Source organism: Scardinius erythrophthalmus (genome assembly GCF_964197995.2).
Source record: "Scardinius erythrophthalmus genome assembly, chromosome: 17".
Taxonomy (NCBI): domain Eukaryota; kingdom Metazoa; phylum Chordata; class Actinopteri; order Cypriniformes; family Leuciscidae; genus Scardinius; species Scardinius erythrophthalmus.
Genome location: NC_138237.1, coordinates 14,910,415 through 14,929,172, shown reverse-complemented (window position 1 = coordinate 14,929,172; position 18,758 = coordinate 14,910,415). Strand labels below are relative to the sequence as shown.

The following is an 18,758-nucleotide window of genomic DNA, read 5'->3' as shown; positions in this document are numbered from 1 at the left end:
ATCACAGATATGCGTCTGGTAGCATCATTTACCTAATTTAGACAACGACCAGCACGTTTATATGAAGAATTATACAGAAACTTGTATAATTAATACATTGTATTACAGATAAATATAGAATAGACCATCATTAAAAAGTTTGGCATGTGGTTTTTGTTCAGCAAGGCAGCACTAAATTAATCAAAACTGACAGCAAAAACATTTATAACGTTACAAAAGATTTCCATTTCAACTAAATGCTGTTCTTTTGACCTTTCTATTCATCGACAAATCCTGAAATTTACACAAACCACAAAAACATTAAGCAGCACTACTACTGCAGGATTAAATTGCATTTTAATAAACATTTAGGTAGAAAACTTTTTTTATTGTAATATTTCATAAAATTCTTTTTTTAGTGTAGTTTTGATCAAACAAATGCAGCCCTGTTGAGCATAAAAGATTTCTTTCCAAAAGTTTTTTTAAACAATCTTACCAATCGCAAACTTTTGAATTACAGCGCATACATTATTTATATACAATAAAAAAAAAATTATTTCGAATAATCCATTTATTGTAATGTTTCACAAGATCCAATTTTAGTTTTTTTTTAATATACTGAATTGTGGCATACACATTTTTGTCTTTATAGAACAACTGTAGGTTATACTACAAATGTGCTACTTTAATAGCAACTTAATTAGAATTATAACAGAATACACAAATGAAATGTTGTTTCTGGTAAAATGCCGACTTCTGAAAGGGTGCAAAGCACAATGGTTTCATCTTGCTCGATATTCAGTCCATTAAATGAGATGCCACTTAAAAATCATTCTGACTTCAATTATAAAAGGCTCTTGTGGAAAGAGCTGTGGTTGTAAATTCCAGTTGCTGTGCTTAGTCCTGATGGGATAAACTGTTCTGATTGAATAACACTCTTGCCTTGTGGGAATAACAAAGGTGAGTGTGAGAGCAAGTTAATGCATCTCTAACGGGAGGTTAGGGAGGGCATTCAAGCATAAGCTTTTGGACCTTGTATAGACCTGTATATACAGCAAGGTGTAAAGACACATCTTAAAACAATACACAGGGGCAAAAACCATCCCCGTTACCAGTAGGACAATGTCACAACACTAGTCGCCAGATGAGAAGATGTGGAACGAGCAGCCAATAAGAGAAGTGAACTCAGCATTTGAGAAAAGTCCTTCCCCCCCCTCTTTTTATATATTTGTCATGTAAACAAGCATGCTGTATTAATAATAATAATCCTCAATGTTGATGCAACAAACAATGCTTTTTCAGCAAACCCAGAAATTCAAACAGAGGAAGTGGATGACTAAGTTGGTTCAACGCAGTAACCTAACCTATGGACCATGTTCTCAGTTGAGAGCTATCTAAGCCCTCTCGGACTTGCACCGTGCCTGCCATTCCAGTGGTGAAACATTATCCAAACAGACATGTGTTAAAGACTCCACACAGCATAAATGAACCACTGTACATCATCGCCTTGTAGCTTGATGACAGCATATTGTAACATGATCAAAATATCACGCAGAGCATTTATAAAGCACTCCGACACTTTCAGCATGGTACTCATTACACGCTGCATCTCAGTTTTTTAACATGTCATGCAGAGATTAACATTTAACACTAACATTTTTAATGATTAATGAAACAAACAGAAATCATATAATCTAAATCAAAATTGCTATTCTACAAGGCCATAATAAATCAACATAATTACATCATTAAAACAAAACAACAAAATGTACATGTACACACTACACACATTTTTTTATATTTGGGTAAGTGGTGATGGGAATTCTGTTGCTCTTGTCCACTAACGTATGTTGTTCCAGACCGGTTTAGATTGCATGTCGCTTGGTGGCAGAAAGCCAAAGCCATGTCGTTCCAAACCCATAAGACTTTGGTTCATCTTCCAAACACAAAAGAAGATCTTTTTAATGAAATCTCAGAGCTTTCTGTCCATTACATTGACAGCTACGCAACTACCATGTTGAAGCTTTAAAAAGTTCATAAAGAGATCGTAAAACTAATCCATTTGAATTGAGCGTTTTAGTCCAAATTTTCTGAAGAGGTATGATTTTGATGAAAATTTGGACTAAACCGCTCAATTCATATGGATTAGTTTACAGATCTCTTTATGGACTTTTTGAAGCAACAAAGTGGCAGTTGTGTGGACTGTCAATGGAGGAACAGAAATCTCTCTGATTTCATTAAAATATCTTAATTTGTGTTTCGAAAGTCTTACAGGTTTTCAACTACATGAGGAAAAATACTAACTGATGACAACATTTTCATTTTTGGGTGGACTATCCCTTTAATATTAATGGCAAGTTTTGCCTAATTGCTCTTCTAGTTAGATGCTAACTTTATTGTACTCTGCACAATGATAAAGTTGAATCTGATCTAATCTAACCTTATTTTATCTAATCCAGAAAAAAACTGGGAAAAATTATAAGGAAAGCTAAATGAGTAACGTTACTGTATTCAATTAAATACTGATTTGAGGTACTTACAAAAGATATGCAAGCTGCCAGTAGAAGAATCCTCACTAAAAGATCCTCAAATTGCTCCACCACCAACTCCCACAGTGATTTTCCTGAAAAAAAATAAGCATGTGAAAACATGATAATAAAGACCAAGGCGTGAAATGCATACAAAGAGGCGTTAACAGAATACATGACAAAGGATTACCCTCTTCCGCAGGCAATTCTGTGGTACAGCCAAAGATTCACAGCATGGTGAGAGAAAAGATAGAAAAAAAGATAACATTAGATCCTGAAAGTTCATGTACTGTAAAAAAAATAAAATAATAATCTGCATCATTTAGGCTATACAGCAAAAGACAACATCTTATTTTAATTTAAATTAAAATATTTAAAAAAAAAATTATATTATACAACTATGTTTGTATTTACAACACTGGTTACTGGCCAAAATGTGTAAAACATGACTATACTCGCTGGTGGCGAGCAGCAGTGACGTCACGCGACTTCATTTCGGACACATGCCGGCTGATGAAATGAATATCGCCGCATGTGCGCCAGCTCTTGTACGGGCCTAACAATCCTATAGCACTCGATGAACATTGCGAAATCACCTAAACATATTTGCTTACTAGTAAACTGCCAAGCCCAATCTCCTCTGTTAGCATTAGCCGAGCCACGTTCGCTCACTCACCGTTCGGTCCCCATTTCTCCCGTTGCCGCTTCGCTTGCTCCAGGCCGAGCCCAGTGCTCTCGTTCACGGAGAAAAAGCTGTAAACTTCCTCCACGGTTTTTGTATGTGCATTCTCCATCGTGGACGGACGGACACGCTGATAATAAACGGACTCGCAACCCCCCAAACACGAGCTTCTTTAAAGCCTTCAGTCCTGACTCCCCAAGACCTTCGGATCCACGAAAAACTTGATCCAAAAACAACCGTAGTGACTTAAGATAACAGGTACGCGATGATAGCCAAATTTTACTTTTTAGTTAGGGCGTTTAATTAGAAGAAAAGTTACTAACCCGGGCTAATTCAACCAAAAATTACGCAACAGACATCGTAAAACTCGCTGGATGTTCTTGATCTTGAAAATGTTCGATGTCTGCTGGGAGTCTTAGTGTCCTTATGATGTGATAAATGACCTCAAAATTGTATTTCGGATCTATCATCGGCTCGTTCCCTTAAACCGCAGCCGGTGTTCGCAGCTCTAGCACCATCAGCACCAATCGCGTGTCTCTGCTCCGCCGCTCTCCTGATCCGCATGCAAAGCTCTCGCTGTCCGCATGTGGAATGCGTTCATTGGCTGCGCGGACTCCGGAAATTCCGTTCCTTCCTTTGATTTTTCTTCGTCACGTCAGTGTGTGGATCAGCTGACCCTCCTCGTTTGGGCCGACGTCATTCCAGATGAAGAAGGGTGTAGTGTAGCAAAGAAATTTCCCTAGAATGCACAATCTAGAAACGGTAGGGGTTTTGATTCATGCTAGGCAGGGACTCACCAAAAAGATTCATTCACTGACTCGTTCAGTGCCTCTTTCTGTAGGTTACGCCGGTAGGTGGCGAGAGTTAGTGTCGATGAGTCATTCGCGATTCGCTAAATACGATTCGTTGACGACCGAATAGTTTTTTATTAATACTTTGAATTTTTATTTTTATATGATGTGTTTTCAATTTTATATTGAAGGTTTAGTACGTTTTTTTTTTTTTTTTTTTGCCTTTATATTGCCATTAGGCCTAATATTTTTATTTTGTTTTAGTAATTTTAGTAGCCTACATTACGTCAATAAAATGAGAAACGTTGCCTGAATGTCACGTGTTGTAGGCCTAATTTCATTAAAATATTTGTTTTAAATGTTTGTTGTTTCATGAACCATTGTGTGTCCCATAATTGTTTTAATGAACTTATCTATTTTCCTGGATGATTTTAATGAAAATGTCTGCTTTTGTATAGCCAAGCTTTCAAAAATACAATTATCTTGAGAAAAATTGACCAGAGTGAAAATATGACAATTTGTTATACAAATTTTATTCAGAGAATAGAGGTTATTCCTGAATCTGAATCTATCTAATCAGTATTCCCACATTGGTAAAATCTCAGTTACAAATTATATCAAATTATTTTACACACACAAACCTTTCATGTAAAGAAGATGAATGGGTAAATTACAATTACTATCTGTGCAGTTCCTTGTTTTCTGGCTCAAATGTTGGTGACTGACACGCTTCTTTTCTCAGGATGGCTAAACCAATTTCTAATTAAAACAGATAATTTTTCTTAGATGTGTCTGACTAATTAAACAGTTAAACAGCTGGTCATGTGGCCAAACATTTAAATATTTCTGTTATCCTTCTTATTTCTGTAAGAGACAATGTAGAAAGCAGGCTTGTGAGGACTCATTTTCTTCATATAGGGATTTGTACTGTTCTTCACCATTACCCAGTTGTCATTTGGAGAAAAAGCTTATAATATAAGCTATAATATTTCAAATATTATTTGAACACACAAGATAAGGCCACTCACTGCACACTGTCTCACTGATGAAAAGGAGGAATGAAACAACGTCTTAAGATTAACTTGGACCCTGGGTCTGCAGCCATTTTGCAACCCTACAGGCACAGATAAAAAGATAGCCTATATAATAGCTAAATTAGTTTTGCCAAAGCTGGGTTGCCATGGAGATATGACATGGGGCGTTCGTTTGCTTGTTTATAAGTCGATCTCATAGTCAAATGTCTATCTGGAATACAAAGTCGCAATAAACATTCACTAATTGTTCCCAGCTCTGAAAGTTCTTTTGATCACTTATGGGTAAATACACAAAAAACATTACTGTACACTGATGTCCTGTGGTTCCATAAAAGTCGATTTGGCTCATGGAAACAGAGCCAGATTCAGATTGCGTACAGCTCAGATTCATGGCCTATCTGTCGAGGTCTCTGACAGTTGCAATGAAAGGTGATTTTCCTTGAATGACACGATTATGAAACTTTAACCTCAAATCAGTACTGATTTATTCTTTATTATTCTGCATTTAAAATGTATTATAATATTATATTTGCTGCTGTCAAATCGATTAATCGAGATTAATCACGTCTAACATTAAAGTTTTTGTTTATATCATATATATGTGTGTGTGTGTGTGTGTGTGTGTATACTGTATGTATATACAGTATGTACAGTGAGGAAAATAAGTATTTGAACACCCTGCTATTTTGCAAGTTCTCCCACTTGGAAATAATGGAGGGCTCCACAAGGCTGGAAAGGGCTATGGGGAAATTGCCAAGCAGCTTGGTGAAAAAAGGTCCACTGTTGGAGCAATCATTAGAATTGGAAGAAGCTAAACATGACTGTCAATCTCCCTCGGACTGGGGCTCCATGCAAGATCTCACCTCGTGGGGTCTCAATGATCCTAAGAAAGGTGAGAAATCAGCCCAGAACTACACGGGAAGAGCTGGTCAATGACCTGAAAAGAGCTGGGACCACCGTTTCCAAGGTTACTGTTGGTAATACACTAAGACGTCATGGTTTGAAATCATGCATGGCACGGAAAGTTCCCCTGCTTAAACCAGCACATGTCAAGGCCCGTCTTAAGTTTGCCAATGACCATTTGGATGATCATGGGAGAAAGTCATTTGGTCAGATGAGACCAAAATAGAACTTTTTGGTCATAATTCCACTAAACGTGTTTGGAGGAAGAAGAATGATGAGTACCATCCCAAGAACACCATCCCTACTGTGAAGCATGGGGGTGGTAGCATCATGCTTTGGGGGTGTTTTTCTGCACATGGGACAGGGCGACTGCACTGTATTAAGGAGAGGATGACCGGGGCCATGTATTTTGGCCAACAACCTCCTTCCCTCAGTTAGAGCATTGAAGATGGGTCGAGGCTGGGTCTTCCAACATGACAATGACCCGAAGCACACAGCCAGGATAACCAAGGAGTGGCTCTGTAAGAAGCATATCAAGGTTCTGGCGTGGCCTAGCCAGTCTCCAGACCTAAACCCAATAGAGAATCTTTGGAGGGAGCTCAAACTCTGTGTTTCTCAGCGACAGCCCAGAAACCTGACTGATCTAGAGAAGATCTGTGTGGAGGAGTGGGCCAAAATCCCTCCTGCAGTGTGTGCAAACCTGGTGAAAAACTACAGGAAACGTTTGACCTCTGTAATTGCAAACAAAGGCTACTGTACCAAATATTAACATTGATTTTCTCAGGTGTTCAAATACTTATTTGCAGCTGTATCACACAAATAAATAGTTAAAAAATCATACATTGTGATTTCTGGATTTTTTTTTTAGATTATGTCTCTCACAGTGGACATGCACCTACGATGACAATTTCAGACCCCTCCATGATTTCTAAGTGGGAGAACTTGCAAAATAGCAGGGTGTTCAAATACTTATTTTCCTCACTGTATATATACCCATATACTGTATGTATATGTGTATATATATATACACACACACACACACACACACACACACACACACACACACACACACACACACACACACACACACACACACATTATATAAACAAAAACTTGTATGTTAGATGCGATTAATTGCGAATAATCGATTTGACAGCACTAATTATATTAGATTAAAATATAAATGATATTATCTGTATTATTATATTATAATTTTAGGGACTTTTAAAATTGTGATTTTCAAGCCTAAAAATGTAGGATTTTATTTTTTAAATCGTGGATTTTTGTAGTTATGTTCATAACTTCATGGCATGGAATGTTAACTGAAATAAAAATTCTTTATGCAGAAATCATTAACGACCAGAAAAATAATGGAAATCAAAAGATTGTGGAAACCAGGATGCTCAGGTTTTGATTCCCAAACAGTTATAATGCAACTTGTGAATCTAAACTGTGAACATATGAGGCATTAACTGCTACAATAACATCCACAGTAAGCTTTATAGGATAAAACAAAAGATGGTCCGTTTTGTATCATAATTCCATTCACTGAAAGGTCATCTGAGCCAGTAATAGCCCATTTATCACACACCTCTTGACTGACACATTAATTGCAGCAGGCTTGAGAGAGAAAGAACAACTCAGTCAGCATCTCAATGCTGTGCAATGAATGTCAAGCTGTTTGGCACAACCTGTAGATGCAATTTATGGATTTATATCTGACTGTAAAAGGTTCCAATTAGCTAAAAGTATCTTAAAATGATAACTATTAGCATTTTTTTTTTTCTATCTAAGTGGCTTCAGTTGTTGGGAGTGGAAGATGAGTTGGATTGTTTGAATCAGTAATAAGGCATCCCACAGTTCATGAGAAGAGTCAGATGTTTCCGTAAAGATTACGCTGTGTTCAGTGTACGTCTTTTCTCTGTAATACATTGGGCGAAATTTGCATGCTAAACATATCAACAAAAGATAAGGCACATGACAACTCTTTAGTTAAGTGCGACACAGATCTGAGGCAAACCGTTCCTCAAAGTGTGTGTCATCTGAGAAGACGCGGCAGGAAGAATACACAAAGTCGCCTTTTGTCACCTGAGCATGGTTGTTTATTCAGAAAAGCATCGCCTTGTTTGAGTTTCACAGATGTGGAATGTACTGTATTTGCTAACAACTCTTTCCCATATTCAGTCTATGTTTGGTATCAGTCCCTGGGCTGGAAGCCAAATGTTTGCCTTTTACGGTTCTGTAAAAAATCAAATGTAAGATTCTGGCATGTCAGGAGGATTGTAAAGCTCTCAAGATACAGGATGGGCAGGCTTTGTGAATCCACTCAGATTTACTGGATTCAGACTGATCTGAAGTTAAAGCTTGGTTCTGACATATTAAATAATTTGATCAAATAAATAAGCACATATTATAACTTTATTATTTATTAGTAACTAAATTCCAGCCAAACTAAACCACAAAATGTATTTTACAAAGTGTTTCTTACATAAAGGAACGTTTTAGGAGACATTTCATGTAAGCGGAGACTGCCATCTAGTGTATTTTATTTGTAATTGCACTACACATCAATAAACGGCAATCAACAATCACCACTTGTTTAAAATTATGGACATAGTCGACATGTATAGACATGTATAGACTCAACACTCTAAAATCTGAAAAAAAAAAACAAAACAAAAAAAAAAAAAAACCTGTTTTGCGTTGTGATTGAGTGTGATTGATTGGAAATGTTCGTAAACAGATTATGTAGGCCTACTTGCAGAAAATTACAAGTATCTGTCCCTTTTTTCTAAGCATTTTTTCTTACAATAAATACATTATTTTTTTGACAATAATATAATATGATATAATACAACATAAAAATAACATTGCACAACCTTTATAATTATAATAATTATAATACTTTTTTAAACGTTTTTCATAAGTAGTCTATTTATCATAGACTGTATTTATTTTATTTAAAATGTATTGTTATTACAGAGAACAATTTTTTAAATAGTTTTAGTTAACAATAACAGCACTGCTCACTTTAGCCTTGTCGACATTTTAAAAGGAAATCAAAAACATTTTAAAGGTAAGAAATTAAAAACTGTTAAAACTGAATGCTTAGAGAAGCATTTTATTTGAGTGCAATGCATTTTATTAACATAGATTTTTATTCTGTATAATGTTTAAAATCGTAAAGAAAGGTACCGGTACTTTAAAATAACTTTTTCAAAATGGATAATGCACCGAGGATGTTCACCTCATATGGACCGCCACTACAACAAAATATTAATAAATAAGGAAAAAATCAGTTTCTAGCTTGTATTGTTAAAATCAAAACATTCGATATTCGTGATAGATCAGTTTCTGTTTATAAGAAAATATATCACATGTAAAAGTGTGTCTGTTAGGACCCTATTGCTTTGGCTGTGTCTCAAAACCTAGTGAGCTACCTACTTAGACAGCGATTTTGGGCGTCATGGGTGCGTGCAGCATTTTTTTGCCATGATAACTCAGAACGCTCCCAAAGAGATGCCTAATACTGCTGTAGTAAGCAGATATATAGTGACACACATCCTTGAGGTCAGTGCCAGTATAACATGTATCAGTTCAGTTCCCGGCGCATGTGAAGTAGATCTCAAACACACACACACACACACACTGTCCAAGAGCTGCGTGTCGAACAACTTTGACTTCCAGCATTGATTTCGGCGACTTTACTTCGTCCTTTTTTCGTCGGAGAAACTATTTATTTTGTTAACATTAGTTGAAATAAAATGACTGAGCAATCGGCCCTGCTTCTGCGAAAACAGCTAGCAGGTAGGTGGCTAACTGTTAGCGTGAATAGTACAAGTCATCTTTATTATGTCATTCTAACTATTTCTTTTCCACACTATCTGTACTTTTTAACAAAATTACACAGTGTTTAACGGAAACCACTGTGACAGTGTTTGTGTAAAAGCTTATGGGCTTCGTATTTCTACTTGTGAAGTAATAAGGTCAGAAGGTTTGGCTAGCATGCTAGCTGAATAAGTTGGTGAGGTTGATCACAAAGCTTATACCCTGCCTGTATTAAAGAAAATAATCTAGTTATAAACATGGAATTGTATATATTTTAAAAGAATGGTAATGGATGGTAAGTTGTAGCATGTCATAGTATCAGTTGACACGTGTTAGTATGCAGTATACAAATTATTGGCCTGCCAAGTTGGAAACAATACCAACACATTTAGGTTTTGGGCTTGTATAGTAGTACATTAGAATATTTAGATCAATCTTTACATCTTTATTCCTACATATTAAAATCAATCGTTTTTAATGCTTCAAGTGATCACAACATTACTAAGGTACAGTATGAAAACTAGACATTATGATATTTGCAAGATTATTTGTGTTCTTAAAGGTTAACTTTAAGTCAGCATTAGATGACTGAAAATGTAATCTAATTTCCAATATTGGCCGATATCTTACAGAGCTCAACAAAAACCCAGTGGAAGGCTTTTCTGCTGGTCTGATTGATGATGATGATATCTATCAGTGGGAGGTTGTCGTGATCGGCCCTCAAGACACATTATTGTAAGTAACCAATCCTGTGCTCTGGTTTAGTTGTGAGAGTGGCCAGTTGACTAATCTAGTCTCCTGAAATGCTTAAATCTCTTCCAACAAAACCGTATACTCACTTTTTCTGTTTTTGATTTATAGCGAAGGTGGATTTTTTAAGGCGCATCTCAATTTCCCTCACGATTACCCACTTCGACCACCGAAGATGAAGTTTATTACGGAGATTTGGCATCCTAATGGTGAGTGCATGTCAGTTTTGGTGAAAACACCTGTAGCGGCTGACACTGATATTATTCTTCATCTCTAATCAGTTGCGAAGAACGGAGATGTGTGCATTTCAATCCTACATGAGCCAGGAGAGGACAAATTTGGCTATGAGAAACCCGAAGAGCGTTGGCTGCCCATCCACACCGTAGAGACCATCATGATTAGTGTGATCTCCATGTTAGCTGACCCTAATGGTGACTCGCCAGCCAATGTGGACGCAGCTGTAAGTTTAGTGATTTTGTTTTATAATAACAGTCACCATGAAATCAAAATTTGATATTATAAACATCACTGGTATTATTATGCAGTTCATCACAGCATATTATTCTAGAGGGAAAAATGGTTTGTTTTTAATCAAAATTATTCACATTTCATGAAAATATATTAACTTGCTCAGCCTATTATGCATAGAATTGTGAAATGACTTGCTTTTCTAAACGGATTAAAAAAACAACAACAACAAATAGCAGAAATAGCTGCTAATAGCAGTTAAAACAGCTCAAACATGAATTTTAGTCTGGGACTAGGCTTAAAGGGATACTTCACCGTTTTTTCATATTAAACTATGTTATTCCCTTAACTAAGACGAGTTGATGCATACCTCTCTCGTCTCAGTGCGTGCACTCAATCGCTCTGGCGCGCGGCGACACTTTTATAGCACTTAGCTTAGCCCAGTTCATTCATTAGGATCCAGACAGAGATGAAGTTAGAAGCGACCAAACACCTCCATGTTTTCACTGTTTAAATACAGTTACACGAGTAGTTACACGACCAAGTATGGTGACACAAAATAAAACGTGGCGCTTTTCTAAGCGGGTAAAAAGGATAACTATAATGTATGGCGGAATAGCACTTGGGACTCGGGAGCACTTCGACTCGGTGCAGTAAAAAGTCACGTTGGTTCTAATGACAGAAGTGAGAGGGAGAGGATTTTTCAGGAGTGACTTTTTACTGCACCGAGTCGAAGTGCTCCCAGTGCTATTCCGCCACACATTATAGTTATCCTTTTTACCCGCTTATAAAAGCGCCACGTTTTATTTTGTGTCACCATACTTGGTCGTGTAACTACTCGTGTAACTGTATTTAAATAGGGAAAACGTGGAGGTGTTTGGTCGCTTCTAACTTCATCTCTGTCTGGATCCTAATGAATGAACTGGGCTAAGCTAAGTGCTATCAAAGTGTCGCCGCGCGCCAGAGCGATTGAGTGCACGCACTGAGACTAGAGAGGTATGCATCAACTCGTCTTAGTTAAGGGAATATCATAGTTTAATATGAAAAAACGGTGAAGTATCCTTTTAAAGGTCCTTGCACACCGAGTCCGAAAGTTTCGGAGGCAGTGTGTAAACGTGATTGACAAAACACGAGGGTGTATTTATTCTTTAACGTGCAAACATTTTGGACGCTAATTTCGGACTCAGTGTGCAAGGACCTTAAGTATTGTCTTTGAAACCAGGGGTAAAATTAATTTGTAACTTCCTTTTCGCACCATTAGTTGCACGCACATTTCAAGCGTGGCTCTTTTTTTTTACTGGATATTTTTTACTGCAATTGGATCAGTCCAATTTACAAATGAATTGTTCAGTGTTATTTGTGAACCAATTCAGCAGGATCATTGGAAAGAATTAACTCGTTCATGAATCTGACATAGAGGAGGTGCAGATTTCTTCAGTTCGTAATAATGAGGAACTATATGTTTTTATGGAACCTAGTCGAGTAAAAAGTATGATTTTATGCTTTGGAATACAGTGAAGTAAAAGTTTTCCAAAATCAAAATACTCTGATTAAGTACAGATACTTAAAAAATGAACTTAAGTGCAGTAACAAAGTAGGAATACTTTGTTACTGTCCACCCCTGCATGAAACAGAAATTCTGTAAAAAATAAGAATTGACAATTTAAAATTATGGTCATTTAAACTTTTTAATCAACAATAATAAATGATGGAGAAGCAGTGTTCATGGTTAGTTCATGTTAAGTAATGTAGGTAGCCTAATTAATTTTAACAAATTAAACCTTATTGTAAAGTGTTAACGACTTTCTTTATCAGATTTTTTTGTAGGTTTCTAAAACGGCAAATAGATAATACATTTACAAAAATTTGACACAAATGTATTCATGGATACAGCATTAAAGGGATAGTTCACCCAAAAAGTAACATTTTGTCATCATTTACTCACCCTTAAGTTGTGTCAGATTCTTCTGTTGAACACAAAAGATTATTTTTAAAATATGGTAACCAGACAGTTGACGCCACCCATTAACTTCCTTAGAATTTTTTTTCCTACTATGAAAGTCGATGGCCACCGACAACTGTTTGATTTCCAATATTCTTTAAAATATCATCTTTTGTGTTGAAACTCGTACAGGTTTGAAACAACTTGAGGGTAAGTTAAGTCATTTTGAACTATCCATTTAATAGCACAAAAGGACGGATTTGAAAAAGAAGCATTCCCATTTAAGATTCCTCATCCTGACTAAAAAAAAAAAAAACTCCTCAAAAAAAAATGACAGTGGAAAATCTTGTTTTCACTCTGAAATGTCACTCGCTGCCGATTCATGTTTTTGTTCTTCTGAAACGATAATTAAAACCTTCACATTTGTGTTCGGCTTGCAGAAAGAATGGAGAGAGGATCCCAACGGTGAGTTCAAGAGGAAAGTCGCCCGCTGCGTGAGGAAAAGCCAAGAGATGGCATTCGACTAGACGCCCCATCATGTTACTTTTGTTAGCACATATATTATTATCAGTTCCCATCTCCATATCTTGAGGTCAGAGACAGACGTTTCAGGATTTATTTCTGCATTGATTTTAAAAACCCATTACAAGCTCATATCAATTTAATAGGTTTAACTGATGTGTTGGATCACATTTTTCATCACAATGCTTCATTCACATAAACTGAATTCTAACCAGCCCCCCTAGATATGGCAATTACAAACCTTAATAGGGGATCACCTTTATTTGATTCACCAGTTATTTGGGGTAGCACCAGTTAGGGATACCAGAGCAAAGCCACCGTTGGATAATTAGTTTATTTTTATTTTTATCTGAATGTGTGAGTTATAGCACATTTTGTTCATGTTGATTCCCCCCCCCCCATCCTCTAGTGTGTCTGAATTATTTATTATCTTAATTATGATGAAATGTACTGCATGACACTTGTGTTTTGACTCGCTTTTTTATCTGCCACTGAGCCATCAATTTTGAACAGTCTTTTATGCAATTCTGGCGTGTTCTGTGCGTTTATGGTACTAGTAGGCTGATGGTCCGAATCGATGCTGATTTCCCTCCTCACTGACATGTCGGGACAGCCCTGTTCCCTTAAAAAAAAAAAAAACAGTACCGCAGATGTCTCTCAAAGGGCCATCTCTTTCTCTGCTGCCTTAAGTTGTTCTCCTATCAATAAGGAAAATTGTATTCAGTGATGTCAAGTCCGTCTCAACGTCTATTCAGTATTTGAGCTGGAATCCTCTTTTGGACAAACCAAAAAGTTACAGATTTGCATGAGACAGATAATATTTTTTGTATAAATGGTGAGCTCAAAAGCTGTATTTTTTGTGTATGTAAATATGATGTATTGTACCATAGCTCTATCAGTCATTTGTTTGTGATGTCCCCCCCCCACACATGTAGTTTTGTAACCTCATTTGTGACTGTATCCTGTTCACTCTTCTGTTCCCGAAGGCCTCATCATGTAATTGCTCATTAAAATGTAGCATTTGTCTTATCTTCTGTTTGTTCTTAAGTTTTATTCTCAGTCTTACCTTTGTCCTGTTGTTTATGTCTTATGTCAGTCGTGTAAAAAGCAGTTACCTCAATAACTTCTAAGGGTGCATAAGATTCTTGGCAACACATCTTATCACAGTGAGATTTGTTTGGTGTTGTGTATTAATGCAAAGGTAATTTGTATTATTCAAAAGACAGAAAACAATATTAAGCAATAAGTGCTACATTTTCAGTTGGACTCTGTCACGTTTTGATTTGAATCAGTGGTGTGAAACGCCACAGCTTTACCTACTCCAGTTTGTATGGTCCTTGGTGGCATATTGATTTTTTGACCACTATATGAATGTCATTTCTTTCTGGAGCAATCGTTTTTGTTCTTTAAGTTCAGATAAATAAAACCATTATTATGAACTCACTACTCACCAAGCAGTGTTGTTTTTATTAACTAAAACTATTAAAAGTAGTTTTCATTAATAAATATAAAATAAAATCTAAATATTAGATGGAAAAACTTGAGTACAAATTAGAAATTTAACTTGACAACTGGAATACATTTAAGTTGAAGTAATAAAATGAATGGTCAAACTAAATAGAAATATTAAAATAAACTAAGAAAAATGACTAAATGAAAACTGAAAAAAAGCTATTTCAAAATATGAATAAATACTATAATATATAAATAATACTAAAAAATTGTTTTTGTTAATTGAAATAAAATGTAAGTATTAGATGAAAACTTGAACAAATTTGAAATGTTGCCTTGGCAACTAACAAATAATTTCAAGTACTATAATGATTAAAACTGAATTGAAAAGTTAAAACTATAGAAATATATAAAAATGACAAAGGCACATAACAAAAGTGCTAAAACAAATTATATAAGGTAATTTAAAATATTAAATACTATAAGTTAAGTCATTCATTAGACTGATTCATTCAAAAATGCGGATTCATTCAGGAACAAAACATTGCTGTTGTAGGCGTGCAATGGCTATGTGGAAATGTTTGGAACTATGTGTGTGTGTGTGTGTGTGTGTGTGTATATATATATATATATATATATTTATAAACTTTTGTTGGATGCGATTAATCGGATTGACAGCACTAATATAATATAGAATATTATAGCACTAATACTAATGTAAATATTACTAAAAAAACAACACTGGCAGTCGGGCACCAAGTGTATTAGTAGTACGTCCTCATTCAATGACAAGAGATGCTGTTTCTCTTTAATATATGTTTATTTGATCGGCTCCTGCTTTAAATGACAGGCAGGAATCACAAGTAAAAAAATCTCCAACAGAATCAGAGTAAACACGCTTGCATACACATTAAAGAAAAAAAAAAATCCATCCACATCCCACGCAGAAGTACCCAGAGAGATCCTGAGTGGTTTGTTACTGGCCAGGAGCAGACAGACTTTTGTTCATGAACTGTTTCTTCACAAAGCACACCCACCACTGAAGACCAAAGACATGTGAATGATTATCATCATCACTTCATTAGAAATTAGTCAAATAACATGAATTTCAAACATCCAAGAAAATGGATAAATTAATAGATAAAGAAAGTATATATATATATATATATATATATATAGTATATTGTATGTATATATATATATATATATATATATTAAATGTATATTGTATAAAATAAATAAATTATATATATATATATATATATATATATATATATATATATATATATATATATATATATATATATATATATATATATATATATATATATTATACAATATACATTTTTCTTTATTTTGCATTAAAGTACCAAGAAAAATGTGCTTAATTATAATTCAAATAATTGTCATAATGCAAAGAAAAAACAAAACGTTTTTTACTTAGTTTGACTGATAATATTAAATATAGTCTCACCTTGCTTGGTTTGTCTGTCTGAGGGTCGAACACACGGTCACACAATCTCAGTCCCGTCTCCTGTCGGATTTGCTGCAGGTAAGCCCTCATCGTTTCTGTCCAGGGGGAAAAGATTGTATCTAGATCAATTCGGCGTTAACTCTTATAATAAACTTATCATAGAGAAGGTCTTCTTAGTGGATGTGCAAATTAATCAGACTCAGTAACGTTTCGACTTTGTTGTGCCATACCTTCCTCCTGTTTGTTGGAAGGTTTAGCATACATTGCATTCAGAGGGAAGCCAGGCTCTCCAGGGATGGGAAAATTGGTAATCCCCAGCGTGTACATCTCCTTCTCTCCTTGGCCCCTTGAACTGCACTAGAAATCATTTATAAGATTGTAGTTAAATACTTATGAAGCATTAGCTATGAGGAAAAGCAACAACAACTGACAAAAGATTAAGCACTGAATATTTGGATTATACCATGAAATAGTAGGTATATATATATATATATATATATATATATATATATATATATATATATACATTTTTTTTCTTCAATAGTTACCTTTTGGAGCTTCTTGAGGCACTCAGAGATGTAAAGAGTGATGTAGATCAAAGTCCTATCAGCCTCATTCTATCAACAGTAAAGAAATAAATATTTTATGTATTTATATACTGTATATAAGCCGCTTTATGCACTACAGATATTGTCAAAGCAGCTTCACAGTAATAAACTGGAAAATAACAGTTAATGTTACAGTACATCAATTATGAAACATTCAATTTCAGATATAAAACAGCTCTACAGAAGACAATAGTGTCATTATTCAGTTCAATCACAGTGTCAATGTTGCAAAGTTCATGAATTATAAAACATTCAATTCAGTGTTTGTTTTAAATTATTTATCTGTGCAGACCATTCCTTCTTTTTTTTAAATACATGTACTCGTAATCTTTAATCAAAATAACTTCCCCTCCTGTTTGACTTCATTTCCCTGATGACGTATTTACCGGCGCGAGGGCGAGACAACCTGTCACTCACATGACATCACCAATAGCAAAACACAACCATACAATCAATTCCCGATGGACAAAATCAAATCCCGCCCTAAACTCTTGCTCGAGAAGCAGTTTCACTCGGATATACGTCACAACAGGGAAGTAAAGACTATTGCAACTTCCATTTCATGCCGATTTTAAAGTGCATAATATATAAGAGTCTGAAATAAAAAAAAAAACGAATTAAAATCTGATATTAAACATGAGTGTTTGGGGTAAAGACTAAAAAAATATGTGTATACAAGGAGGACCTTTATTCTTCTCTCAGGACAGAACTATGAATTCGTGTTAAGGCACGCCAAGTACATTTTTTCTAGGCTCCTGTACAGACATTCACTCCTTACCTTAATTTCATAGTTCTTGAAGAAAACATTGGCTTTGAAGTAGTAGATGGCCTCATCGATAATATCTGTGTCTTTGGCTGAATATGGAAAGAGGAACGAACAGCTGATTTGTCAAAGACGCTTTACTAATGATGGCCATTTAAGGAAGTATCTCACACATCTTAGATCTGACAGTACAGCCTAGAATCAAGCAAACTTTCTTACTTTCTTTAGAAGCAGGACCCTTAAACTGTGTTTTAAGGGGCAATAACGCCATATTCCCCACCAGTTTGGTGTCTGTGTCCATCAGGCTTGAGTGGTAAGCCTGAAGAAAGGGAGAAAATGCAAGCTTGAGTCAAAGTCAAACATAATTATTTCTGTAATATAGCAATTATATTATATATATTTTTGTATTCATTTTATTTTAAATAACCGATATTTGAAGAGAATCCGTCAGTTTTCATTGCACTGAATGCAAATGAGGAAATCCAGTTGTTTGCATCATGAACAAATGCAACAAATCTGTTTCCGCAACATATTTCTGATACTTCCACATGTATAGTGGGCAATAAAGCATAAAGACCAAAACAACATTTCCTTGTAAAACTGTTACATCTGTAGAAAAATGGCCAGAGTAAGATGATGTATAGGTTAGCGCTGTGGCTAATAATGCTAAAATATCTTTCTTTCTCGCTCCAGCTCTAAAACGTGGCACAGCGGCTACTCACAAAGCAAACAATTGCGCACATCGTTTAAATCATAACGTTTAATAATTTCTTACCGGCATTTTGGTACGATATGTCCCAAACCTAGCAGGCAAAAATGAAAATGTCAGAGCTGCAAACCCGCCGCTTCCGCTGTCCCACCCTACACAGATACAGGAAGTTACCAGTACAGTACCCCGTCATAACCACTAGGGGACGCCGAAGAACAGCAGCTTCGCTGCTTCACTTTTTTCCACCAGAAAATTTATTTTACAATCTTAAATATGTATGCCATTAAAAGATGTCCAACCCATTTTGACGTCACGGCTGTCAAAA

The 18,758-nt window shown here is 35.7% G+C and overlaps 3 protein-coding genes across 4 annotated transcripts in view; 1 reads left to right on the top strand and 2 right to left on the bottom strand.

The window, feature by feature from the left end:
* The window catches only part of atp2a2b (ATPase sarcoplasmic/endoplasmic reticulum Ca2+ transporting 2b), a 38,291-nt gene extending 34,263 nt beyond the window's left edge, over nucleotides 1-4,028 (bottom strand). Inside the window, exons 1-3 of one of the 2 annotated variants that reach the window (XM_081390855.1) lie at nucleotides 3,184-3,440; nucleotides 2,698-2,715; nucleotides 2,520-2,602 (exon numbers count right to left, since the gene is read on the bottom strand). In XM_081390855.1, the coding sequence (XP_081246981.1) occupies nucleotides 2,520-2,602; nucleotides 2,698-2,715; nucleotides 3,184-3,301 (219 nt within the window). In that variant the 5' untranslated portion in view covers nucleotides 3,302-3,440. Of the gene's footprint in view, nucleotides 1-2,519; nucleotides 2,603-2,697; nucleotides 2,716-3,169 lie in introns of both variants that reach the window. The other variant, XM_081390856.1, reaches the window with a different exon arrangement.
* Nucleotides 4,029-9,335: 5,307 nt separating this feature from the next.
* ube2g1b (ubiquitin-conjugating enzyme E2G 1b) lies at nucleotides 9,336-14,872 on the top strand. The gene is made up of 5 exons (XM_081391617.1): nucleotides 9,336-9,724; nucleotides 10,378-10,480; nucleotides 10,607-10,704; nucleotides 10,777-10,955; nucleotides 13,346-14,872. The coding sequence occupies exons 1-5, from the start codon at nucleotides 9,682-9,684 to the stop codon at nucleotides 13,430-13,432; spliced, it is 510 nt and encodes a 169-aa protein (XP_081247743.1). The 5' UTR covers nucleotides 9,336-9,681; the 3' UTR covers nucleotides 13,433-14,872.
* Nucleotides 14,873-15,676: 804 nt separating this feature from the next.
* Nucleotides 15,677-18,677, bottom strand: arpc3 (actin related protein 2/3 complex, subunit 3). Its single transcript, XM_081391104.1, has 7 exons — nucleotides 18,500-18,677; nucleotides 17,944-18,043; nucleotides 17,740-17,816; nucleotides 16,902-16,970; nucleotides 16,584-16,710; nucleotides 16,354-16,448; nucleotides 15,677-15,918 (listed from the first exon to the last, which is right to left on the bottom strand). Exons 1-7 carry the CDS (start codon nucleotides 18,503-18,505, stop codon nucleotides 15,856-15,858), a joined length of 537 nt encoding a protein of 178 aa, XP_081247230.1. The 5' UTR covers nucleotides 18,506-18,677; the 3' UTR covers nucleotides 15,677-15,855.
* Between the last annotated feature and the right edge of the window lie 81 nt (nucleotides 18,678-18,758).

Bases quoted from the DNA above. Each gene is read 5' to 3' on its own strand.
- ube2g1b (XM_081391617.1), top strand. From the start codon at position 9,682: ATGACTGAGCAATCGGCCCTGCTTCTGCGAAAACAGCTAGCAG. The intron at 10,481-10,606 runs GTAAGTAACCAA...TTTGATTTATAG, and splicing joins GGCCCTCAAGACACATTATT to CGAAGGTGGATTTTTTAAGG. The intron at 10,705-10,776 runs GTGAGTGCATGT...ATCTCTAATCAG, and splicing joins GGAGATTTGGCATCCTAATG to TTGCGAAGAACGGAGATGTG.
- arpc3 (XM_081391104.1), bottom strand. The intron at 17,817-17,943 runs GTAAGAAAGTTT...TTCCATATTCAG, and splicing joins GGGTCCTGCTTCTAAAGAAA to CCAAAGACACAGATATTATC. The intron at 15,919-16,353 runs GTGAGACTATAT...TTTGGTCTTCAG, and splicing joins AGACAGACAAACCAAGCAAG to TGGTGGGTGTGCTTTGTGAA.